The sequence below is a fragment of the Vulpes vulpes genome, chromosome 6, assembly GCF_048418805.1.
Source record: "Vulpes vulpes isolate BD-2025 chromosome 6, VulVul3, whole genome shotgun sequence".
In the NCBI taxonomy this organism is placed as follows: domain Eukaryota; kingdom Metazoa; phylum Chordata; class Mammalia; order Carnivora; family Canidae; genus Vulpes; species Vulpes vulpes.
Genome location: NC_132785.1, coordinates 71,478,926 through 71,505,216, shown reverse-complemented (window position 1 = coordinate 71,505,216; position 26,291 = coordinate 71,478,926). Strand labels below are relative to the sequence as shown.

Here is a 26,291-nt window from a genome sequence, read left to right as displayed (position 1 = left end):
CACCTTGATATTTTTTAACCATTAAAATAAATATGCAGACTATGTAGAAAAATGGGAAAATGTAGATACAACAATGTCACAAAATCAGGACAGCAAATTCTATACCAACGTGGATTACAATTATGTAGAAGCAAGATCTGAATAAAGATTCTAGAGACTTGGGGATCCCTGGGTGGCGCAGCGGTTTGGCGCCTGCCTTTGGCCCAGGGCGCGATCCTGGAGACCCGGGATCGAATCCCACATCGGGCTCCCGGTGCATGGAGCCTGCTTCTCCCTCCGCCTGTGTCTCTGCCTCTCTCTCTCTCTGTGACTATCATAAATAAATAAATAAAAAAAAATTAAAAAAAAAAAAAGATTCTAGAGACTTGACAGAAATCATTTAAGGGACTCCTGGGTGGCTCAGCGGTTGAGCCTCTGCCTTTGGTTCAGGTCGTAATCCCAGGGTCCTGGGATCGAGTCCCACATCTGGCTCCTTGCAGGGAGCCTGCTTCTCTCTCTGCCTATGTCTTTGCCTCTCTCGTGTCTCTCATGAATAAATAAAATCTTTAAAAAAATCATATAAAAACAAGAAGAGATTGGAAAGATGAACCTTGAAAACATGCTAACTGAAAGAAGCCAGTCACAAGGACAATATATTATATGATTCCATTTATATGAAACGTCCAAAATGGGGAAATAAAAAAAAAGAAACAAAAAAAATGGGGAAATCATTTTTTTTTAGATTTTTAAAAATTTTTTATTTATTTATGATAGTTACAGAGAGAGAGAGAGAGAGAGAGAGAGAGAGAGGCAGAGACACAGGCAGAGGGAGAAGCAGGCTCCATGCACCGGGAGCCCGACGTGGGATTCGATCCCGGGTCTCCAGGATCGCGCCCTGGGCCAAAGGCAGGCGCCAAACCGCTGCGCCACCCAGGGATCCCCTTTTTTTTAAGATTTTAATTTATTTATTCATGAGAGACACACAGAAAGAGGCAGAGACATAGACCAAGGTTGGAGGGGATGGACGTTTGGAATCAGAGGTCTAAGAGGTATAGGGTTGTGATGATGGCTGAACAAATAAAGCCATTGAATTGTATACTCCTTTTTTTTTTTTTTTTAAAGATTTTATGTATTTATTTAAGAGAGAGAGAGGGAAAGACAGAGTACACAAGCCAGAATAATGATCCGGGTTAAAGGCAGACATTTATTTAACTGACTGAGCCACCCAGGTGCCCCTAAATTGTACACTTTATTTTTATTTTTTAAGATTTTATTTATTTATTTGACAGAGAGAGCAGAAGCAGGGGGAGTAGCAGAGGGAGAGGGATAAGCAGGTTCCCCACTGAGCAGGGAGCCCAGTGCAGGGCTTGATCACAGGACCCTGGGACCATGATCTGAGCCGAAGGCAGATGCTTAACCAACCGAGTCACCCAGGTGCCCCAAACTGTATACTTTAAATAGGTGAATTATATGGTATGTGAATTATATCTCCATAAATCCTCTTTAAAAAAAAAGAGAGAGAGAGACCAGACAATCTGGAAGAGCTCCCAGTAGCCAAAGCTGAAGAAACAATTTGGACAACAAATAACATAGCATCAGATCATTATCCAAAGTATAAAACAAGTATACATTAGTACATACTGATATAAGTACATGATTGAATAATAAACAGGACAGAAGAATGCCACATACAGGTTTGTCCCTGCTATCTGAAAGTAGAATGTTCCTGGGAAACTTTTACTAAGCCAAAATGGCAGTAAAGGGAAGAAGCAATTATTATTAATTTACATGGGAAATTTTTTGAGCATTCTCAGACTCAAAAAATAATCCCTCTTAGGCTTTTCTGATGCCTCAGGGCACATCTTGCTAAGGGATGTACACAGCAAATTGGGAGAAAGCACAGATGCTCAGGAACACACTTCAAAGCTCTGGAGGCTAAGCCGCTTAGTTCCCAGGGGAAGGAGCCTGGCGGGGCCCCCTGGCTGCTGGGGGTGCACGCTGCCTCTGTGACTGCTCACTGCAAAACAAATTCTCAATGCTATTTTTGCTTTTTGCCTTTTCTCATAAAAGTGAAAATCCTCTTCAGATTTCTTTCACGTATGAAAATGGGTACTAATGGAGGTCTTTCATAAAAGCCAAAGGCCTTCAAAGAGCAGGAGAAACCTGCATATATGTTGATAGGCTCTCCTCCAGGAGGTGGAGCTTAAATTCTCCCACCCATTCATTGGAGGGTGAGCTGGACGGACTCATTCCCAAAGGACAGCATGTGGAAACCGAACCCCACAGTAGAGAAACCTGGCACACAACAGCCTACCAAGCAAGGAAGGCTAACATCATTAGTCATGACTCATGTCCCTGTGATAGGAAGTGATGAGAAAAGTACTTCGTCTCTGTGGTATTCTTCCCCAAACCCACAGCCCCATTCTAATCATGTGAAAATACAGTAGACAAAAACAAATTAAGGGGCATTCTGAAAGATATCTTACCTGTATTTCCTAAAACTGTCAAGCTCATGAAAAGCAAGAAAGTGTGAGAAGCTGTCAGACATCAGAGGAGATTAAGAAGATAATGGTGACTACATGCATTGTATCCAGGAGGGGATCTTGAACAGAGAAAGGACATTAATAAAAAAATTGGTGAGGGGTGCCTGTCTCTGGCTGGCTCATTTGTAAGAGAATGTGACTCTTGATCTTGGGGTTGTAAGTTTGAGCCCCACTTTGGGTATAGAGATTACTTAAAAATAAATAAAGAAACTTAAAAAACACGGTGGAACGTGAGAGTAGTCTGAGTTTAGTTAATAATAATGCTACCCATACTGGTTTTTTAGACTTGATAATTGTACCACGGTAATATGAAATGACCACATTAGGGGAGATGGGTGAAGATATTTAGAAATTCTCCATACTGTCTTTGCAACTCTTTTATAAATCTAAAATTATTCCAAATAAAAAGTTTATTTTTAAAAAATGAGAGAGGGGCACCTTGTTGGCTCAGTTGGAAGAGAACATAACATGACTCTTGATTTCTGGGTCATGAGTTCAAGCCCCACATTGGGGGTAGAGATTACTTAGATAAGGAAAAAGCTTTAAAATAAAAAAGGAGAGAGCTGTAAACATTTGTATTAAAGTGAAGAGGGTTTGTTTGTTGGCGTGTCTGAGTGCATAAGTCTATGTTGTATTGGTTATATTATTATATTTGGTTATAGTGCTTAAATATGTAAATTTTTATTAGTATATTATAGATGTTTAGTTAAGAGGTACATTTTTATTAACATTCCCAACAATTACACTTTAGGCTTTCTTATTCTCTTTTAGCTAAGAAGCATACTAATTTTAATAGATGAGGGGGGCAGGTGTGTGTATCAGTGTATACATTCTACAAATGGCTTACTATGCCCTATGGTCAGGCTCTGTACTGACCTGGATAACCTCTGAACTCCCAGTAATCCTTCCACCACACATCACCATTTGGGAACTTTCCCTCTTTCTCCCTAGCTCAGGGTTCAGAAAAGCTTTTTCTATAAAAGCCAGGTAGTATTTTAGGTTCTGAGGCCCATATGGTCTCTTTCTCAACTAGTCTCTCTGCCCCTGCAGAATGAAAGCAGCTCATATTATATAAATATATGTAATTATATAAATAATATGTAAAGAAATGGGTGTAGCTGTGTTCCAAGAAAACTTTATTTATAAAAGAAGTCAGCAACTGGATTTAGTCTGTAGGCTGTTAGTTTGCTCTGCTCTAGACCAGTGCTTATCAAACTTAATGAGCACACAAATCCCTTGGGGAGCTTGTTAAAATATAGACTCTGATTCAGTAGGTCTGGAGCAGGAGCCATACATGGAGAGGCAGAGTATTAAAAGACCTATTAAAGTACACACCTGCAAGGTCACAAAGTTCACCTTTCTCAATATCAAGTCAGACCAAATAACATGAGCTGAGTGCTTACTAGGTACAAGACAGCAAGGGAACAGAGTAAATAGAAACACAGATGTTATGGATAATTTCTTTCATTTGGTCATGGGTCTTAATCCACAGAACGCTGGATGCGAGGGCAAGCTGTCCTGAAATGTCATCTCATAGATCCTCAGGTTCGTTCAGGTGATCTGGCTGGCTGGGGGGCAGCCCCATCCCTCATGGCTCCAGCTGGTCTCTCTCAAAGTTGTACATATATTGGAATACAATGATATTTTCAGGAAGCAGAGAGCCATTCTTTTGTTAAGAATTTACTAGAAGCTGACTAGAATATTTCATTTAACCTCAAGAAATTACAATAATGCATTTAGACCTTTATGTTATACCATACAGAGAAATTAACTCAAAATAGATCACAGACCTAAATAAAAGGGGTAAACCCATAAAACTTTTAATTTTATAAAAAAAAAAAAAATTTATTTTAGGACGCCTGGGTGGCTCAGCAATTGGGTGTCTGCCTTCTGCCCAGGGCGTGATCCTGGAGTCCTGGGATCATGTCCTGCATTGGGCTCCCTGCTTTAGCACTTCTCCCTCTGCCTGTGTTTCTGCACCCCCCCCCCCCGCCCCGTGTCTCTCAGGAATACATGAATAAAATCTTTTTAAAAAGTTTTTTTTATTTTAAGTAGGCTCCATGCTCAGTGTGGGGTCTGAACTTATGACGCTGAGATCAAGAGGTCACATGCTCTACCAACTGAGCCAGCCATGTGTCCTAAATCTATAAAACTTTTAGAAGAAACAGATTTAAAACCAAAAGCACAATCTGCAACAGAAAAAAAACTGATAAACTGGATTTTATCAGACTAGAAAACCCATACTTCAAAAGACATCATGAAGAAAATGAAAAGTCACAGACTGGGAGAAATTATTTGCAAATCATACATCAGATAAAGGACTTGTATCTAGAATATATGAAAGACTACTTCATAGGAAGACAACAACACAATTTAAAACATGGACAATGAATTTGAAAGTACATGTGAACAAAGAGAATATATGAATTCCTACTAAGCACATGAAAAAATGTCCAACATCATTAATCCTTAGAAAAATTCAAAAGAAAACCACAAGATACCACTTCACACCCACTTGAGTGGCTATAATCAAAAAGGGAGAAAATAGGGGCGCCTGGGCGGCTCAGTCAGTTAAGAATCATGATCTCAAGGTCGTGGAATCAAGCCCAACATCTGGCTCTGTGCTGGCCATATATTCTGCTAAGGATTTTCTCTCTCTCTCTCCCTCTGCTCAGCTCTCCCTCATTCTCTCTCAAATAAAGAAATAAACCTTTTTTTTTTTTTTTTTAAGGGAGAAAATAACAAGTGCTGGCCAGGATGTGGAGACACTGGAACCCCCATGCAATGTTGGTAGGAAAGTAACTGATCTGACATTCTGGAAAACAATTTGGCAGTTTCTTAAAAATTTACATAAATTTACCATATTATCCCCCCATTCTACTTTTAAGTATAAGCTCAAGAGAAATGAAACCATGTCCAAAAAAGACTTGTACATGAATGTTCATAGAAGCATTATTCGTAATAACCAAAAAATGGAAACAACCCAAATGTCCATCAGCTGATGAATGGATAAACAAAATATGCTATATCTACATACAATGGAAAACTACCCAGGGATAAAAGAGAACAAAATATTTCTACATGCTATGAAAAGGATGAGACTTGAAAACACCAAGTAAAAGAAGCCAGATGCAAATTACTACCTATTGTATGATTCCATTAATCTGAAACAACCAGAAAAGACAAAACTACATAGATAGAAAGTATATTAGTGGTCAATTAGGGTCGAGAGAGATTTAGGGGAAAATGGGGATGGGTTTTTTTTGGCGATGATGAAAATCTTTGAAGTGCCAAGGTGGTGCAGTTAAGCCTCCAAATTTCGGTTTCAGCTCAGATTGTGATCTCAGTTGCATGAGGTGACATTTCTAAATGCCATACTTCTTTAAAACAAGTACTGTTTTCAAAGTGGATAAGTTAAAAAAAAAAAAAAAAAACAAAGTGGATAAGTTGACAGCATCTAATCAGTATGGACTAAACACCGGAAACATAGAAATAGCAACTGCAAGATTCTACTTGTCACATCACATTGATTCATTCTATAGGCCTCTAAATTATCTAGCTGTTTCTGAATGTCTTCACCCTTAAATGAGAGGAAATACTGTCCGGTAGCAGATTTTCACCCAAGTTAGAGCATTTCCCTCAGAGTTTGTAATATATATTCTTTCTTTATAAACTAAAACAGTTTGTTTCTTTGCTTCAGATTTACTGGAATTCTTCAATGATTCAGTTTTCTCATCTGTTAACTGAGAATAATGACAACTGCCTCACAAACTTACTGTGAGGATGAAATGAGATAAAGGAAATGCCCAACACTCAACAGAGCTCTCCTTTTCCTTCCTCATCCTCCGCCTCAGTGTAGGTGAGATACTCTGCCCAACGGATTCGTGCTACTTTAGTTTTAGGACAATTGAAATTTGGCTTCAGGATACCTGTCACCCACTCTTTCTTTTCTTTTCTCTTTTCTTTTCTTTTCTTTCTTTTCTTTTCTTCTTTTCTTTCTTTCTTTCTTTCTTTCTTTCTTTCTTTCTTTCTTTCTTCTTTCCTTTCTTTCAAGATTTATTTATTTATTTATTCATGATAGACAGAGAGAGAGAGAGAGAGAGAGAGAGAGAGGCAGAGACACAGGCAGAGGGAGAAGCAGGCTCCATGCAGGGAGCCCAATGTGGGACTCGATCCCAGGACTCCAGGATCGCACCCTAGGCCAAAGGCAGGCGCTAAACCATTGAGCCACCCAGGAATTCCCCCCACTCTGCCTTTCTTTCCATCCATCCCCACCGCCCCCAATCTCTCTCTCTCCAAATCTGTTCTTTGTTTCAGAATACATTTTCAGTAGCTTTACCTGAGACCTTTACTTTCTGTTGAATCTGTGGCCACTCAAGAAATATTTCAACTACATTTGATTAATTTGGCATTTAACACATTTACATGTGTGCTGCTTTAAATGCGGGTTTCAAATAGTTAGGGGGTGCCTGGGTAGCTGCGTTGGTTAAGCATTTAACTCTTGATTTCAGTTCAGGTCATGATTTAAGGGTCATGAGGTCGAGCTTAAGATTCTGTCATTGAGGGATGCCTGGGTGGCTCAGCAATTGAGCATCTGACTGACTCAGGGTGTGATCCCAGGGTCTGAGGATCAAGTCCCACATCTGGCCCCATGCAGGGAGCCTGCTTCTCCCTCTGCCTGTGTCTCTCCCTCTCTCTGTGTCTCTCATGAATAAAATAAAAATCTTAAAAAAAAAAAAAAAAGATTCTCTCATTGAACTTAAGATTCTCTCTCTCCTTCTCCCTCTGCCCCTCCCTCCCCCTTCCTCAATAAATAAATAAATAAAATATTTAAACATTTTATTTTTTATTTTTATTTTTATTTTTTAAACATTTTAAAATACTAAGTTTCTAAGTGCCTGGCTAGCTCAAGAGCATGCAACTCTTGATCATGGAACTCTTGATCATGGGGTTGTAAGATCAAGCCCCATGCTGGGTATAGAGATTACTTAAAAATAAAATCTTTAAAAAAAATGAAATGTTAAATTTCAATCAAATTCAGGATCTATGGAAATCCTATTTCTGTGGAAAAGTACTTTAAGAATAAACCTTAATACTCTAGTCTGTCATTTTTCTAGGAATATATCTGAAAAATTTCTAAAGCTTCACGTGACTCTAAAATCTTGATCTAAGGCCATTTTGGGAAATTGATCAAAAAGTGGCATCAAGGGCAGCCTGGGTGGCTCAGTGGTTTGGCGCCACCTTCAGTCTAGGGCCTGGTCCTGGGGACCAGGGATCAAGTCCCATGTCGGGCTCCCTGCATGGAGCCTGTTTCTCCCTCTGCCTGTGTCTCTGCCTTTCTCTCTCTCTCTCTCTCTTTCTCTCTCTCTTTCTGTCTCTCATGAATAAATAAATAAAATCTTTTTTAAAAAAAGTCTCATCAATTTTACTTATCACAGGGAGAACCGAATAATGTATAGAATTGTAGAATCACTATGTTGTACACCTAACAGTAATGTAACATTATATGTCAACTATACTTCAATAACAAAAATTCAAAAAAAGGCTTATCAAATTCTGGTCCAAGATACAAGTTCAAATAAGTGTGGTCATTTGTAACTTTAAAACATATATAAATACATCAGAGACAGCCTAAAGTTTTACTGAAAAGGACAGATACCGTATTTTTGGAGATGTTCAGGTATCAGACTTCCTATCCTAAATCAGGGTGAACTGAAGAATTTTCTTTTTTTTTTTTTTAAGATTTTATTATATTCATTCATGAGAGACACACAGAGAAAGGCAGAGACATAGGCAGAAGGAGAAGCAGGCTCCATGGAGCGAGCCCAATGTGGGACTCGATCCCAGAACCCTGGGATCATGACCTGAGCTAAAGGCAGACACTCAAACATTGAACCACCCAGGTATCCCAAACTGAGGAATTTTTAAAGGTCTTTACAGAAATGTGATTCAGGTAGGGGGAGAAAAGTCATATTTCAAAAACTGAGGATGAGGAATTTATATACTATAAATAGACCATTACACTGTCTGAAAATACTTGTTTTATTTTTATTCATTAGTCATCTGTGTGTGTGTGTGTGTGTGTGTGTGTGTGTGCGTGTGTGTAGTGGGGGATGGAGGGATTGAGAATAGATTCTCCATCAGTCATCTGCCAGAGAGGTATTGACTACCAGGTCTGGTGGTGGTGGGAGGTGTGTACAGTTTAAAGATACAAATTGTTAATGGCTGGAGTTCACAGGAGCCTGTTGTTACTGTTGTTGATACTTTACCCTCCTCTTTAGGATAGAGAAGCTGCTTTGGGGCAAATAATGGCACTCAACCTTCCCATTACTACCAACGGAGATAACAATATGTATCTTTTGAAATCAAAACAAAGTTTTTTCTTCTAAAATTATCTTTCTTCTATTTGGTTTTATATCAAGGATAATTTATTTTGAAATGTAAAATTATATTAAAATATGGAATTACATTTTACTCTGACACAACATGGGCATAGGTTAGAAACTGAAGAAATACCCCTTTGTGGGTAATCTTACTTTTAATTGTTCAGTTAAAATTAGCCACACAAATTAAATACTTGTGCTTAATGACTAAATATCTTCATCAAATTTTTGGGCTAATAAAGACATCTAGTATCTTAGAGAAGAGTGATCCTGGAGCAGAGATGTAGTAGTTTCGTGGCTAGGATACTTTTCATGGCTAAGATACTTTCTATTCTGATGTTATAAGGTATCAATAAGGAGGAACTCCAGAAGATAAGTAGGATTACTATATATTATTTCCCATTCCTATAAAACGGTCAGTTAAGTTTCCCCCTCAAATTGTAAATATTTCAAACCAGATATTCTGGATTCTAATAAATTTAACTTCTGTATTTCTTAAGTTAGATAGATCTGGTTAATTTTTGCTGGGCATCCGATTTCCAGTGAAAACTGTGAAGGTCGTATTAAGCCAGATTTTTCTTACACATTTGTTCTTCTGAAGAGTAGTCATCTAAGCTTCGCATTAGGATTAGAGTGACAGGCCCGTGAGTGCTCTTAAAGGGTCAAGTGCAATGTTAATCAAATCAAACTAAAGCAATTTGGAATTAAAATTTGATTTGCTAGGGTACCCGGGTGGCTCAGTTGGTTAGGCCTCTGCCTTCATCTCAAGTAATAATCTGGGATCCTGTGACTGAGCCCTGAGTCGGGCTCTGTGCTTAGCATGGAGTCTGCTTCTCCCCCTGGCTTATACTCTCTCTCTCTCTCTCTCTCTCTCTCTCAAATAAATACATAAAATCTTTTAAAAATTTTTGATTTGCTGGTGGTTCCTAGTTTTTTTGTGTCAAATAAAGAAGAAACAAAACGTCACTGGGATGCAAGGGAATCTCACTTTACACAAAATACATCTCTGAAAAGTTGACTATAAGTTGAATTTAAATACAATACTGGAATTATGGAAAATGTTTCTATAAAATAATCACTCCATAATTTATCTGCAACTAATTTGTTTCAATATTGTAAATTCTTTTTCCTCTAATGCTCACATTATTTAGGAAAAATTAATTACTCTGATAATTTTTTCCTAAAAAGTATATACAAGAAAATCATACTATGAAACTACAGCAATGTATTAAAGCTCCTATTTTAAGAGCTTCTTAATTAAATAAAAGTATGTCCTGAGTTAAGATCAAGCATAGTAAAAGCTACATCAGTATTTTCAGGGCATAAAGATATTACTTGGAAAATTATGGCTCCAATAACAAATTTTTTTTGCAGATCATCACTCTAAAGAGATGAAGCAGTGAAATACAAAAATTACTGTATCAAACTTCAGTTTGGGGATCAGCTGACTTACCCAACAGGATCTATCTTTTTTGTTAGTGACATGGCCACCACTAACGCTAATTCAAATGAGTAATTAATAACTCCCAATGTTTGATGGTAGCCATGAAAGGCTTTCTTGAAAGCTGTATCCTGAAAGGCAGTATATGGTCTTTGGAATATGATGTGAACATGACCCGACACACCAACTCCTGAAGAGAGATAATAACAGTAGAAAACACTAACAGTACTTACGAGACAGCCAGGTGCTGTTTGGAACATTTTACCTACATTCATTTAATCCTCATAATAGTTCTATGAGTTGGAGATTTTTTTATCCTTACTTTATAGACGTGAAAACTTAAGTCACTTGCCAAAGGTCACCCAATGCTGGATAGCCTGACTCGGGAGTCTTTGCTCTCATGCACTGCACCTTTACCTCTGGGTTTGCCTCATGACTCCAGTAATGCAGTGATGGCTATAATATGACATTATATGTTCTCATTCATTTGGGGAATATAAATAATAGTGAAAGGGAATAGAAGGGAAGGGAGAAGAAATGGGTAGGAAATATCAGAAAGGGAGACAGAATATGAAGACTCCTAACTCTGGGAAACAAACTAGGGGTGGTGGAAGGGGAGGAGGGCGGGGGCTGGGGGTGAATGGGTGACAGGATCTGAGGGGGGCACTCGATGGGATGAGCACTGGGTGTTATTCTGTATGTTGGCAAATTTAACACCAATAAAAAATAAATTTATTATTAAAAAAATATGATCAGGGAAGCACAATTTCATTCCTCATTCACTAGTGGAAATCTAGCTCGGGCCAGTTGTACCCCAGTACGAAAGCTTTTATTGGCTAACATGCATATTCTGGTATTTTCTTTTCTTTTTCTTTCCCTTTTTTTTTTTTTTTTTTTAGATTTTATTTATTTATTCATGACAGACACAGAGAGAGGCAGAGACACAGGCAGAGGGAGAAGCAGGCTCCATGCAGGGAGCCTGACGCGGTACTCCATCCCAGGTCTCCAGAATCACACCGTGGGCTGAAGGCAGGCGCTAAACCACTGAGCCACCTGGGTTGCCCATATTCTGGTATTTTCAAACTGACTCTGGAACATGTTACAAAAGGGGCATTTCTAACAGATTGCTTACTTTTAGTTGATCTCAACATAGAGCCTAAAATGCTTCAGAAATGACCCAATCAGATTATTTGAAAATTTAGGACAGAAGAACTCATATTATTACATTTACAACAGCGTGCTTAACATTTGTAATTGGACCTAAACTTCCAAAATTCCTACATCTGATTTGCTCTCTTAGTGAGTTCAGCTAATCTCCCTTTCTACTTCCAATAAATAAAACATACCCGGCAAATGCTGTCCACGGCAAGTTTGCAGGCATGTATCTGAATTTAGAATCATTCTCCTTCAGATCAAATGTCAGGGTAAATACAGGGCTTTTCAGGTGGCCTGCTTGGCTGCCCTTTGCCCACAAGCACCTTTTGCTTTTCTGAACTTCACAATAAAGTGTAGCAACATGTTATAGCTCCCGCTCAAAATGTAAATAAGATATAAAGTTGTCAGACAAGAGCTGGCCCAAAAGTTGCACAAAGCATATTCATACTTAAATTTACACTCATTTTTATCTCACGATCTTTGAAAAGCAAAACGTCTCAAATAGCAGTGGTCAAATAAAACTATTTCATAGCAGGTTGTAACAAATAATTTTAGGTTACATAGTAAGCAATTTAAAATCTAAAATGCCCAGAGTGTAGAGAGGCAAGGTGATAGCAGCAGAATAGTTTTAGGAGCTCCCAGGATCTACTCATAAAAAATGGTGATAGCAGCAAGGATGGGAAAAATCCAAGTCTACAGGCAACATCTTTACTAAAAACCAGGTGAAAAACAGTCCCTGGAACTCTAGAATGGAGAGAGTCAAACAACACTTAGCATAGGGGTGTGTGGGTGCTTCAGTTGGTTAAGCATCTGACTGCCACTCTGGTCGTGATCTCATGGGATCAAGTCCCTCAAGGAGCTCCCCTGAACCCATGCTCGTCAGGGAGTCTGCTTGTGCCTTTCCCTCTGCCCCTTCCCACTGCTCGTGCTCTGTTTCTCTCAAATAAAATCTTAGAAAAAATAAAAGCGCATGACCATAGCTGCGCTGGCAGAGGTGGAGGTTTGAAAATGTGGTCTTATAAAAGTCTAAAGAGCCTAAGAATCCAGAAATCACCAAGTCATCATCCAAAGGAAGGAGCCCTGCTCCCCCACTTGAAATGAGAGCCAGGAGGAAGCCTGGCAGGGTCTCTTTTGCCAATGAGTGCAAGGAAAGGTCCCATCTAGGACCTTCTAGTTTATAGAAAATATGGAGGAGGAAGGAATAGCTAACTAATACCATAAAAATGCAATCAGCCAAATGCAGGAAATTCTATAGTATAAATAACCTGGTTTCTTTGACAAAATGGCATGGCATTGTTGGGATGGGGGAAGGCAAATCAAGAAAGACCTAAAGACATATAAACTAAATGAAATATGTGGGGACACCTGGGTGGCTCAGTGGTTGACCACTTGCCTTTGTCTCAGGGTATGATCCTGGGGTCCTGGAATCCAGTTCAACATCAGGATCCTAGCGGGGGGATCCCTGGGTGGCGCAGCGGTTTGGCGCCTGCCTTTGGCCCAGGGCGCGATCCTGGAGAACCGGGATCGAATCCCACGTCGGGCTCCCGGTGCATGGAGCCTGCTTCTCTCCCTCTGCCTATGTCTCTGCCTCTCTCTCTCTGTGACTATAATAAATAAATAAATAAAATTAAAAAAAAAAAATAAAAGCTACTTTAAAAAAAAAAAAAAAAAAAAAGGATCCTAGCGGGAAGCCTGCTTCTCCCTCTGTCTACATCTCTGCCTCTCTCTGTGTCTCTCATGAATAAAGTCTTTAAAATAAATGAAAGAAAGAAAGAAAGAAAGAAAGAAAGAAAGAAAGAAAGAAAGACGTGGATTTTGTTAGGATCCTGATTTGAAGCCACCAACTCCCTAAAAATTTTTTTTTGAGACAATTGGGAGAAATTGAGTATGGGCTGGGGATTAGACTATATTAAACAATCACCATTAACTTTGTAGGTGTGACATTAGTATTGTGGTATGTTTTTTTTTTTTTTTAAAAGGTCCTAATCTGTTAAAGATATTTAGAGGAGTGTGTGTACCAAAGAAATAATACGATATCTGGGATTTACTTTAAAATATTACTGGGCCTGCCCTGGAAGCATGGGGGAAATTCTGTTTCAAGGCATCTTTGAGCTTGTCAAGTAATGTCATGAGCAAAGCTCACCCTCCCAAGTTGAAAAATTTAGGGACAAGTTGTAATTGAAATTAAACAGTAGCAGACATGTCCATTAGGGGATTTGACAGCTTTATGAAGCTTGTGATAAATGAATGCATCAAGATGGCAGTCAGTGGACAACAGGACAATACTAACAAGGTGATTATATGAGGAAATAGTATCATTACGTTTAAGCCTTGGGATAAGTAAAACCAAAGGCTTGTTCACAACAGAAATCAATTGCTTCTACACGTCTCCTCTCCAATGGACCAGTTTTATTATGATATGAAAACTGGTGCGGCAGACATTTTTTAATTAAACTGCAATACTGGGGATCCCTGGGTGGCTTGGTGGTTTGGCACCTGCCTTCGGCCCAGGGCATGATCCTGGGTCCCGGGATTGAGTCCCGCATCGGGCTCCCTGTGTGGAGCCTGCTTTGCCCTCTGCCTGTGTCTCCGCCTCTCTCTCTCTCTGTGTGTCTCTCTCATGAATAAAAAAAATAAAATCTTTAATAAATAAATAAATAAACTGCAATCTTATTAAATTTTTACAATGGAAAAAAAAATCCTCAGTAAAAAGGTGGAATAGATGAACTAAGAACAGCAAAATCTTGGTAACTGTTGCAAGTGTTCATAAGACTTTGTTTCTATATTCACATGATTGAAATTTTTGTTATTTTATTTTTAAGCAACCTCTACACCCAATGTGGGGCTCGAATTTACAACCCCGAGATCAAGAGTCACATGCCCTAATCACTGAACCTGCTAGGTGCCCCCATGATTGAAATTTTTCAAAATAAAAAGTTAAATAGAAAATATCTATGTAAAAAAAAAAAAAAAAAAGAAAATATCTATGTACAGGGACGCCTGGGTGGCTCAGTGGTTGAGCAGATATCTGCCTTCGGTCCAGGGCGTGATCTCGGGGTCCTGGGATCGAGTCCCACATCAAGCTCCCTGCATGGAGCCTGCTTCTCCCTCTGCCTCTCTGTGTCTCTCATGAATAAATAAAATCTTTAAGAAAAAAAAAGAAAAGAAAATGTCTATGCACAGCATGATTTAGAATATCCAATTACTATATTAAAACCTATGAAACAGAAGGAGCAAAGAATAGGATTTATTTTTAAATGCTCTAAAGAATTCTTCAATCTTTCTTTTGTGGGGTAATCATCATGTTCTTCAGGTTAGTCTATTAATAAAAAGACAAAACTATCACTTAAAAATATGTTGTATAAAAGAAACCAAGTTTTTGTGAATTTTTGCCAAATCTAAAACATTCTCCAAAGAGAACACTCTCTAGCAATCTATGCTAGAAATCTTTCCCAGACAAAATGTCTGTGTCTGGTATCATTCTTTTGAACATTCTCCACTGTTGCTCTAATACGAAGCAAACCAAATTTCCAATATAGTTAAATTATTGCCTAGGAAAGTTTTGGCAATTTCTCATTTGTCACATTTCCTACTTATTTAGTTTCACGTTTATGGATCAGGTTGTTCACTCTTAGCCAATGTCCAGGGGAGACTCCGCTCTAGGCAATTTTCTTCCCCTTCAATTGTGACATCTTTGTGAGTTAGCTATTATACAATATTATCACAGCATATTGCCTTCTGACTATTACCCAGAAAACAGTTCAGGAATGAACTTGGACTAGAATTTTATATAGCATGCTATGTTTCCTAAAGGTTTTGTTACCTATTTTTCTACAACCTTTGAAGGTCCTTTTCCTTTTCTTTTCCACACAACATATTATTTGAATAGTTCAAGTGCCCTGCATGGATTTCTACAATTTTCTTAGCCACAGGCAACTCCTGTCATGAGAAGTAGATATCTGATCTTATTTGGCAGGTTCAACCATGGTGTAGGGCAAAGCTGTCTCCTCCTTTTCTGTTCTATCTACATTATACTGTTTGCTCTCTTGGTTTTTAAACACATACTAGGTCTTCTCAGAGATCTTCCTCCTTTATTCTTTATAAGTGTAAACACTACATAATTTCCCCAAGTGACTAGATCACTCCTAAATCACCTGAAAATGATTTTAAAAGTGCAAATGATTTGAGAACCTGGGAGAGTGATATTGAGCCACTGAGAGGACAGTAGGAGGAAGAACAGTGAAGGGAGACGTTGTTTCCAAATAAACATACACACTCATGCTATGAATGGGACCCACTTCCTATTCTACTAAGGGCCTGAGGAGGTGACCCAGAACTCTTATTTCAGCTTTCTCATCTTCCCATGAAGATAATAGCACTTGTTGCAATCTTTCCACATGATGCAAAAAGATGACTAGATTAGTGTTTGTGAACCAGTTTGAGCTCTTTGTTAGAAGGATGTCAGGTTCATAGTCAGCAAGGTGTAAAACTAGATGTTCAGGTGAATAATTACAGGGAGCCATGAAGTTCTCAAAGGCAAGGTCAAAACTCTTTGTACATCAGGTATTGCAATAATTGGGAAGAAGACATCTGATGTTAACTACTCCTGACTTATTTAAAAGCCTGGAATTCCTTAAGATACCTCTACTGACATAATACACAAACATCAAATATGATAAATCCCTTTTTGGTCAGATAGAATAAGCACACAGGTTTCTAAGATTAGCTAACAGGAAAGGAAAAAAAACCCTAAAATTCTAAATTTATATATATTTAATATAAATAGGTATTCTTGAAGGTCATCAGCAGCATACTGAAACTAACAGAATCAATGGGAGAGGAAGAGCGATGAACAGGACTGATGACAGGACAAAAAGGAAGTTTCAAAGGTGAAACTGAAGAGAGGAAATGACTCAGCCACAGTTCCAAGGAGGGAGTTCCAGTTAGGTGAGTTGTAGGTGATGATATGGCCTGGGACAGCTTATTACACACAAAGGACAAGATTCCAGGACACTAGAGTATTATTCTCAGGGGTCATGGACACAAAGTATAAGGACAATAATGTACAAAATATTCTCCTCACAGAGTCAAAAATCTTGGTGTCTTTCTCTTTTAATACTCAGGGTAAAAAGTCAACTATAAAAAACGAAAACAAAGTAAAGAAGAACTCAGGGCAGTTTTGGTCATTGACCCTTGAAATAGCTGGTATAATGGTAGCAAAAAAACTAATAATACAAAAAAATTGAGGTGAAGGAAAAATATATCTATTAGTCTAGTCCACATTTCAGTTATTAATCATTTTTGGGAGACTGCACTATCCCAGACATGGAAGGTGGGGAACATTAAGGTGGGCAGGTTTAAACTAACACAAGAATAAGGGTAATGGAATAGATGTGATATAGATAAGGAATAGAAATGAAATATGTACTGAGAAAGGGACTGGGTGTAGGGGCTGAGTAAAAAGAAGATAGTACAATGACTGCCAGCCCTCAGGTTTGGATGTAATGCCATTTAATAAGATAGGTAATAGAAAAGAAATAGTTGTTTGTTTGTTTGTTTTTTGAAGGTGGGTGGGGAGGAAAATAGAAGGATTATCAATCTAGTTTTTACTTGAGCTTGAGGTAGCAGTGGGAAATGTAAGCACTCATGTTCTTCTTTTGATGCCACATAACAGAGATCAATTACATCTACTCACCTACGTTTCTTTGAGACATATTTGGAACTTTTTCTTTTCTTTTTTAAAGATTTTATTTATTTATTCATGAGGGACAGAAAGAGGCAGAGAAATAGGCAGAGGGAGAGGCAGGCAAAGGAGCCTGATGTGGGACTCATCCCAGGACCTCAGGATCACATCCCCAGCCAAAGGCAGACGCTCAACCACTGAGCCACTCAGGCACCCCTGGAACTTCTTCTATACTATGAGGCCCCTCAAAAAGGAAGAGGACTGAATAAGCAGGTTTTATGCTGGTCACTATAAAATGGAAAAATAGTACTTAAAAATATGGAGAAACAGTTTTTAATAATATGTGACCTAAGACCTCACTCATTTCATAGACAAATAAAACAGTTTTGGCAGCATGGGTAACAGATCATCACTAAACATAGTAATAGTAGACATGATTAAATAAGATGTACTATTTTAGTCTTTTTGAAATTATACTTTGAGTGGTGCTGTGCATTACACAGTGAGAGTTTTATTGGTAGTAGAGAAGAAAAAAAATAATGCAATCAATTTTATGTGCAGTTTTCCCGCATAGCTGTAATTATTGAACCTTTTTTCCTTATTACATTGTTAAACATTATTTTTGTCCTATTTTTCAACCAAGTGGTTACTAGCTATATTAACTTTCTTTAGAAACATAGTAGTTCATTAAGGATGTTTCCTGGCAACCTAAGCATATAAAACACACACAATGGTACTTAAAAGATTAAATGTGTCTTTTAGGTGTACATGACATTCATTCAAACATCATTTAATGACCCAGGAAAACATCTTCGCGGCTGTTCATCTAGGATTTTACATTGTATTCACGACGCTTTTATTTTGTTTTCATCACAAGATTCCATGAATGCCACCTGTGAACCCTTTCATTCTAAAACACCGCACTGTTCGTCTAACAAGTCTCCTTCAAAGTCACCTTTCTCTCTCTGTCCTCGTACCATCGTCAAGATCTAAAGCTTTTTTCACTATTCCTCCTCCCAAGAAAAAAATGAAAACATTCACTCCTGCTCCTCCCCACCCCCCGCCCCGCCAACCCACCCCAGAATAGGAGAAAGAGGGGAGGCAAAGTGGAACAAGTTGCGTCCCGCGCCCGGGAGCACAGAGCTGGGACCACTCTAAAGTCCCCGCTGGATACCGAGACCCGCAACCAGTCACCGTGTCCGGAAGGGGCTGGGCTATCTGCCAAAAGAGAACGTCCATCCCCAAAGCCTCAGGAATGACGGGCACTTAGAGCGAGTGACAAGCAGAGGAGGCGGCCCGACCCTCTGGGACGTCCTGAAACACGCAAGGAATGCGAAAGAAACGCCAGGCATCCCGGACGGGCGGCAGCCGGCCAGAGCGCCCAGCCAGGTTGCGACGGTCCTGGAAGCAGGCATGCGGCTGGCCCCTGGGGCGGGCGACGCTCAAGGGGCTGCTGACTGAGCGAGGGAAACTGACGGTCGGGAGCTCCCGAAAGTTTGGGTGGGCGTCCCGCAGCCCAGAAGCCGCAGCGAGGCACCCGGAGCCAGCCGGGAGGAGCGCTGGGGGCGGGGCCGGAGCCCCACCCCGCCTCCAGCGCCCTCACGAGCCCTCAGTACGCCTGCGTAAGGCGAGGCCGCACTCTCTTTGGCTGCTAGGCGCGCGGCGGCAGCGGCGTTCCCTACCCGGCATGCTGCGCGGGAGCGACGGCCCTACGTCTATCCCCTTCCCAACCCAGCCCCCTCCCCCCTCCCGCCGCGGCCCCCCCTTTCCCTAAAGTGAGTGAGTGAGACGGGCAGATGGAGGAGGGACTGTAATGGCGGCGGCCGGCAGCTCCCTGCTCTGACCCACGGCACGCGTACAGCAACGACCCCCTCCTCGCCCCTCTCCCAGCCGGCCTCCGCCCCGCCGGCAGCGCGGGGCCACCCTCCCCGGCCCTTCCCCCAGCCGTCGGCTTCTCGCCCTGCGCCCCGGCCGGGGCCCCACACACAATGGACGAGCTCGCCGGAGGCGGTGGTGGCGGCCCGGGGATGGCGGCCCCTCCAAGGCAGCAGCAAGGACCCGGGGGGAACATGAGCCTTTCGCCGGGGGGGAATGGAGCGGCGGGCGGCGGAGGTCCTCCAGCCGCCGAGGGAGCGGGTCCCGCGGCAGGCCCGGAGCTGTCCCGGCCGCAGCAGTACACTATCCCGGGGATCCTGCACTACATCCAGCACGAGTGGGCTCGGTTCGAGATGGAGCGGGCGCACTGGGAGGTGGAGCGGGCCGAACTGCAGGTACCTCGCCGGGGTCGGGTGCGGGACGGCTGCGGCGGCGGGGCTCCCGGCCGGGGGGTGGGGCCGGGACTCCCCTCGGTCGGAGCGCCGGGCCTGGAGGGCTGGGGGCAGCCTACCTGTGCAGCTCGGGGGGCGATAGTCCTGCCTACGGCTCTGGCGACGGCTCTTCCGAGAGCCCCCCTCCCCCTTTCCCGCAGAAGCTTGTTCCCCAGCCCTTGCTAGCTGCGCGGTGCGGGCTTCCTTGGGGCAGCCATTTTGACTTTTAGTATGGCGTCTGCGGGGGCTCCTCTGGAGGCGGCCTGCCGGGCCTCCGGGGCTTGGGGCAGAACTCCTCTCAGTGGGAGAGTCCGGCGTGGGGTGACGGGGCGCGAAGCTTGCCGCTGACTGCGCCTTCTGCGATGGAGAGCCCGAGGGGAGGGTTTGCGATGGGCTTTTCATTGCCTTTGCCTTTTCCACCCCCCTATCCGATTTGGCGTTTCTTGGCCCCCTCTCCCGTAGTTGGTGCGCACTTGCCCCTTGACAGCCACGCTTCTTTCCAGGGCTGCTGCCGAGCGTAGTGTCTTGCTGCTGACTCGGGAAGTTGACGTTTCCTACCGCCAACTTTAAGTACCTTCTTACCTGGGATGCTGCCTTACTTGGGTTCCCTCTCGGTCAGTTCTTCTAAGCGACTGACTCATCACTGCTTCTCTAAATTGAATTTTTCTTTCGGGAGTACCCTTCCCCGGGCCTCCAGCCCCTCCTTTAGCCCTGTGAAGCCGAACCAGAGTCTCTCTGCCGTGTTTATGTTACCTTGAAGTGTGACACGTACTTGTCCCACGTTAACTGACTCGCGCAGGGGAAGCAGGGTTAAATATCCCCAGAATCCTTCATAATTGAGCCTTACTTGATCTTTTAAAGGTGAAACTTGGCTAGGCTGGTTTACCTAACTTTTGGAGGAACGTTGGTAGTTGAAGAGCTCACGTCTTGGATTTCAGAATGGCTACATCCTTTTAAGAGGATTGTTCAACTCTTGGGTACTTGTGTTTATTTTTAAATCCCTTTCCAGGGCAAAATTAGGCTTAGAAGGAAAAAGCATGCATCCAAATAGTGTTGCACCTGTTCTTCAGACTGGTATATATTTAGAATGTAAGTAGTAGTGTTCGCTGATATATATATATCATATATGCCTACGGTGGATAGTTAGGAAGATACGGTGTTGCAGGAAGGAAGACTGGATTAACTTAGGGTGTCTTCAAACAAATATGTATATTTTTAGTTTAATTTTGAATTAGTTATCTTTGATTCTACAAAGTTAGTGAAGCTAAACTTTTAAAAAGGACTTTTATATATCTTGACACTTTATCAAGTCTTCAAAAAACTTAATTATAAATTAACACCTGTTAGTCAATTCAATGTTTTAGAATTGTGTTTTGATATACTGTAGGACTTTTAAAAATAGAACTTTCCAAAAGCTTGTATCATAATTGTCTGTAGTTTCTTTTTTCTTTTCTTTTCTTTCTTTTCTTTTCTTTTCTTTTTTTTTTTTTTTTTTTGTAGTTTCTTTTAACTTGTATGTAGTCTAGTTTAAAATATCTGGGATTTATAGAGTTTTGCTGATAAACAACTTTTTACTACACCATGTTGCAAACAGTATTCTGTATGAAGATAATAAGACGGTTGTTTTTAAAAATTGCGTTTAAAAATGCACTGAGGCTTAGACTCACTAAATAATACCTCACCAGTCCCTGGATATAGTGTCTAATGACCTCTGCACTGTTGTATGAAAGATTGGTGGTTTCTTTTTTTTTTCCCTGCCCTAGAGGATGAGACATTTATTTTGCCCTGTAAGCACCCAAAAGCTTGGATTTTAACACTTTGTAAGTTAACAGTGCATTAGTCATTTATAAGCTTCACTAATTTAAGTATCTGAGGAAATAGCTTATTTGTGTCTAAATTAAAAAAAAAAAATCTGGGGATCCCTGGGTGGCGCAGCGGTTTGGCGCCTGCCTTTGGCCCAGGGCGCGATCCTGGAGACCCGGGATCGAATCCCACATCGGGCTCCCGGTGCATGGAGCCTGCTTCTCCCTCTGTCTGTGTCTCTGGCTCTCTCTCTCTCTCTCTCTCTGTGACTATCATAAATAAATAAAAATTTAAAAAAAAAAATCTATAATGAAGTCTATATGTCTGCCTTAGCCCTTTCTTTCCTTTTTAGTTCTGTTTGCCAGTAACAGTGAAGTCTTTTAAGGAAGATTCCTTTTGCTTGTTTGCTTTCCAGTTGATCTGCTATTGTAATATTAGTTCTGATAAAACCCTTCTAAGCTTTTTTGTTTGCTTACTTTTAAGAAGTTCTACAGTGTCTCTAGACTCTTAGTTTTTCCTGGGATTTTCATTATTCATTATTTCACACTGATTCTTTTGAAATGGAATGTGCATGATTCTGTTTGTATGTTTTTGTTCTACATATTTTTCTAAAATGTTATATTGAGTTACTTAGTTAATAGGGTTTCAGGTTTGTTTCTGGAATATTGAATTTGCTTTAGGTACTTTCAGTCTTTAATAAGATTGCTTGTGAGATGCACATTTAACAGTGTATGTGTCAAGGGGCACCTGGCTGGCTCTCCTGATAGAGCATGTAGTTCTTGATCTCCAGGTTGTAAGTTTGAGCCCCATGTTGGGTGTAGAGATTACTTAAAATCTTGAGAAAAAAATGTGTCAAATAAAAAATTTATTAAGGTTTCAGTGAAGAGTCAACGGATTTTAACCTGTAAACTTAAATTTATTTTTAGGAGTGATAATGTAGAAATAAGAGCTTAAATATTATTTTGTATATAGTCTCAGATCACTGTTGATGTGTAGATGAATAGTGACTCAGAAATGTTCGATATTAGAACTATTCAATAATGAATATGAAGAGTTTAGGGTACACCCAATTTTGATGTAAAATTTCAGCATGGAATCCTGTTTTCCCTGGCTTTGCAAAGGATCTTTTTTTTTTTTTTTTTTTTTTAATTGTTCAGGCTTCTCACTGAACTTGGGGCTTGAACTCAGGACCCTGAGAACAAGAGTTGCATGCTCTAGCAACTGATCCAGCCAGGCACTCCTGTAAAGGATTTTAAGTTGGAATTTTGCGGTGTGGTTCTATTCTCTGTAAAAGGAATTTTGGGTGAAGATCTGTCTTAGAAACTTGGAACTAAACCAGAGGATCATGTCTTAATGCTCTTTTATCTTCATGACATAAACTTACTTGGGATTCCGGTAAGGCTTTAGAAGTAAGGCTCTAGAACAGTGGTTCCTAGATGAGAATTCTAGTCAGAATCACTTGTAAAACTTAAAAATATGCAGGCCTCTGCCTCATTCTCCAGAGATTTGGATTAATTTGGTCCAAGACTTGGAGAAAATCGACTGTTTATGGGATTTTTGCATTCATGTTATATAAAAATTATAACTGCCGTTTAATCAGCGCTACAACCTTATGAGGTAGTTACCATTCCTGTTTTACAGATGAGATAAGCTTAGGTGACATAACTTTGCCAAGGTCACTTACCTTTAAAGTGTTGCAGCTAAGATTTGAACCTGTTTGAATCCAAAGCTTGTGATCTTATTACCATCGTATTATATTGTCATGTTACCATTTTTTATAGAAATGTAATCTGACTTGTAATTCTTCGTCTACCATTATGTGGCACACAGTAGGACATTCCAACAAAGTCTTATTGAGCCCCCATTCTGTGCCAGGTCTAGTTTATGTATATTGCAAATATGTCCTTATATTTTTCTCTGTAGTGGTATACACTTAGGATATCCACAAAATGTTTGTCAACTATGGAAATACGACATAGATAATACAGAGAGAATGTAGTCCAGGAGTTTGTATTCTAAACTATTAATTGAACAAATGTAAAAATTTTAGTGTTTGTGTTTGCACTCTCTGGCATACAGATTTGTCATGACAGATGTTGCCACCTAAAGACCTTAATAGATAATTCACTTAAGCATAACTTGATTTCTTCATTTTAAAAAGAAAACTAACAGTTTATTCTGCACTCCTGCTTTTATTGTTGAGATTTTCTCAGAATAGTCTAGAAGAATGATTTGCAAATCCTGTGGGTTTTTTATTGCAACATTTATATAAATCTATGAAATTACAAAAAATAAGAACAGTATGGTAGTTTTTGTAAAGGTGCTCCCTTTATTCTGAGAGTTTTAGACTTCATCAATTTTCTCTGTTCTGCAGTTCGTATTTCAAATGATGGTGACAGCAAGAAGAAAAAAGTTTATTTGATAGAATTAAAGAGGCCACAACCTTATGTCATTTTCTCTGTTTATTTTTGAAGTCCTTGTAAACAAAAAGTCTAGGGACCACTAATCTGGAATTCTCTCTTCCTCTTTTTAGCCCTTAACCCTGCCCTATAGTCTTATCTTTTTGCCCTATTCTCTCCTTAAACCCATCTGAACATCTTGTAGGATATTGTTTTTTCTGTTGATGGCTGGCCTTCAAATTCCCAAATCCTGTGGCTTTTTTTTTTTTTTTTTAAGATTTTATTTATTTATTTGAGAGCGGAAAGAGGAGGAGAGGCAGAGGGAGAAGCAGACTCCCTGCTCAGTGGGGAGCCTGATCCATAGGGCTCCATCCTAGGACCCTGGGATCACAACCTGAGCCTAAGGCAGAGGCTTAACCCACTGAGCCACCCAGGCCCCCCAGCCTGTGGCTTTTTTTTTTTTTTTAAACTTTATTCACTTAACCAGCACTTCTGTATTAACTGTTTCTTCCTCAGAACCCTTTTCTTTGGCTTCCACTGTGTAATTCCCTAGTTTCCCTTTTGTCCACTAAACACTTTTATTCATGTTTCCTCTCCTTTGTTCCCAGTCGTCGTTCCCTGGGACTCTTGTTCTCTTAGTGTATTTACTGTCTGTATGTTTCATTTGAAATTGGATTTTCAGCTACCGCTTAGGTTTTTTTTTTTTTTTAATTAAAATTTTTTTAAGAGAGGGAGGAGAGCAGAGCAGAGGGAGAGAGAGAATCTAAATCAGGGTCTGTGCCCATCTCACAACTTTGAGATCATGACCTGAGCTGAAATCGAGAGTCCAGTGCTTAACTGGCTCAGCCACCCAGGCGCCCCACCACTTAGGTCTTAATATCTAATGTTTTTTAGTTACTGTTCGCTAAGTATTATTCCAGTGCTTCAGTATTAGCTCCTTTAATCCTAAACAACCCAATGAGGTTGGCACAGTTGCTTTCTTTTGTTACTGCCTTTTTTTGTTGTTTTTTTTTCTTTTTTGGTGTGCACTAGAAATTTGGGGCCCAGAGGTAAATAATCAGCCCCAAGATTGTACAACTAGCAGGTAGCAGAACTAGAATTTAAACTTGGACAGGCCTTCTCTAGAAGCCATGTTCTTACCGCTACTAGATCTTCAGTTATCAAATGTCTCATATTTCTAATTTCCTGTTTAACTTTTTACTTTAAATTCAATACATTCATTATTCATTTCATCTCAATTGCTTGCTGTCCCCCCCCCCCCCCATAACACTTAACCTATTAATTCTCCTTTTTCTCTGTTATTGTTAATGTTCATCACCACCCTTCTTATCATTAGATGCTAGAGAGATCAGGGAGCCTTATCCTTATATATATATAGAGTAAGTTTTATTGATTCTAGTGTAATCATTCAGTGAATGTATTTGAGTATTACTTTGTGCTAGGCATCAGGTATATAATGATATATGAAATAAGGACCTTGTCTCATGGAACTTGTAGTCTAGAAATAATAAAATGTGATAAACCAGAAATTAACTGGATAAGTGGTGAGAAAATAAATGGTAAGTAGGAAACTATGTAGATAATGGACTCTCAGATAAATAGTGTTTATTGAACAATTTCTATATGCCAAGAATTTAAATTCTTATATGTTAGCTCATCTAATTCTCATAAAGCCTCTGGAGGTGAGAATACTTTTAGATCTGAAGTATGAATACCTAACTATAGGTATTCCAGTTAGAAGGTACAGCACCAGAAGTTCTGAAGGAGAGAGCTGGGCGGGCTTGCTTGCTTTCTTTCTTTCTTTCTTTCTTTCTTTCTTTCTTTCTTTCTTTCTTTCTCTTTTTTTTTTGTAACATTTTATTTATTTAAGAGAGAGAGAAATTACAAGTAGGTGGGGAAGGGCAGAGGGAGAAGCTGAGCAGGGGGCCCAGTGCTGGACTGGATCCCAGGAGTCTGGGATCGTGACCTGAGTTGAAAGCACATGCTTAACTGACCAAGGCGCCCAGGAGAGAGCTGTGTTTGAAAGTGTGTGAACTGAACTATAGTAATTCAAGGGGCTATGAATTATAGATAAAGTCTCAGTATGCTAAAACATACGTACATATTTTAAAGATTTATTTATTTATTTTGAGAGGGATCCCTGGGTGGCTCCTTGGTTGAGCACATCTGCCTTTGGTTCAGGGAGTGATCCTGGAGTCCCGGGATCAAGTCCCACATCGGGCTCCCTGCATAGAGCTTGCTTCTCTCTCTGCCTATGTCTCTCTGCCCCTCCCCTCTCTCTGTGTGTCTCTCATGAATAAATAAATAAAATCTTTATTTTTTTATTTTTTATTTTTAAAATAAAATCCTTAAAAAAAAAGGAGGGGGAGCACGTGCACATGGGGGTGGGAAGGGGCAGAGGGAGAGACAGTCTCAAGCAGACTCCGTGCTGAACTGGAAGCTTGATGCGGGACTTAATCCCATGACCCTGAGATTACAACCTGATCTGAAACCAAGAGTTCAGCACCCAACTGACTGTGTCATCCACGTGCCCCTAATATATATTTTAATTCAATGATTAATATTTTGGGATTTAGTCTCCATTATATATAATGAAAGC

At 40.2% G+C, this 26,291-nt stretch overlaps 2 protein-coding genes across 12 annotated transcripts in view; one reads left to right on the top strand and one right to left on the bottom strand.

Moving 5' to 3' along the window:
* The window catches only part of AP4S1 (adaptor related protein complex 4 subunit sigma 1), a 50,872-nt gene extending 30,687 nt beyond the window's left edge, over positions 1-20,185 (bottom strand). For 5 of the 6 annotated variants that reach the window (XM_026007666.2, XM_072761365.1, XM_072761366.1 and 2 more), the window contains exon 1: positions 19,571-19,781. The gene's annotated coding sequence lies outside the window, so the exon portion shown is untranslated. Of the gene's footprint in view, positions 1-19,570; positions 19,782-20,072 lie in introns of those variants that run through there. The other variant, XM_072761364.1, reaches the window with a different exon arrangement.
* Positions 18,822-26,291, top strand: part of STRN3 (striatin 3) — a 110,789-nt gene continuing 103,319 nt past the window's right edge. For 2 of the 6 annotated variants that reach the window (XM_072761353.1, XM_072761356.1), the window contains exon 1: positions 18,936-19,454. In XM_072761353.1, the coding sequence (XP_072617454.1) occupies positions 19,173-19,454 (282 nt within the window). In that variant the 5' untranslated portion in view covers positions 18,936-19,172. Of the gene's footprint in view, positions 19,455-20,166; positions 20,580-26,291 lie in introns of those variants that run through there. The other 4 variants (XM_026007665.2, XM_072761359.1, XM_072761358.1 and 1 more) reach the window with 4 other exon arrangements.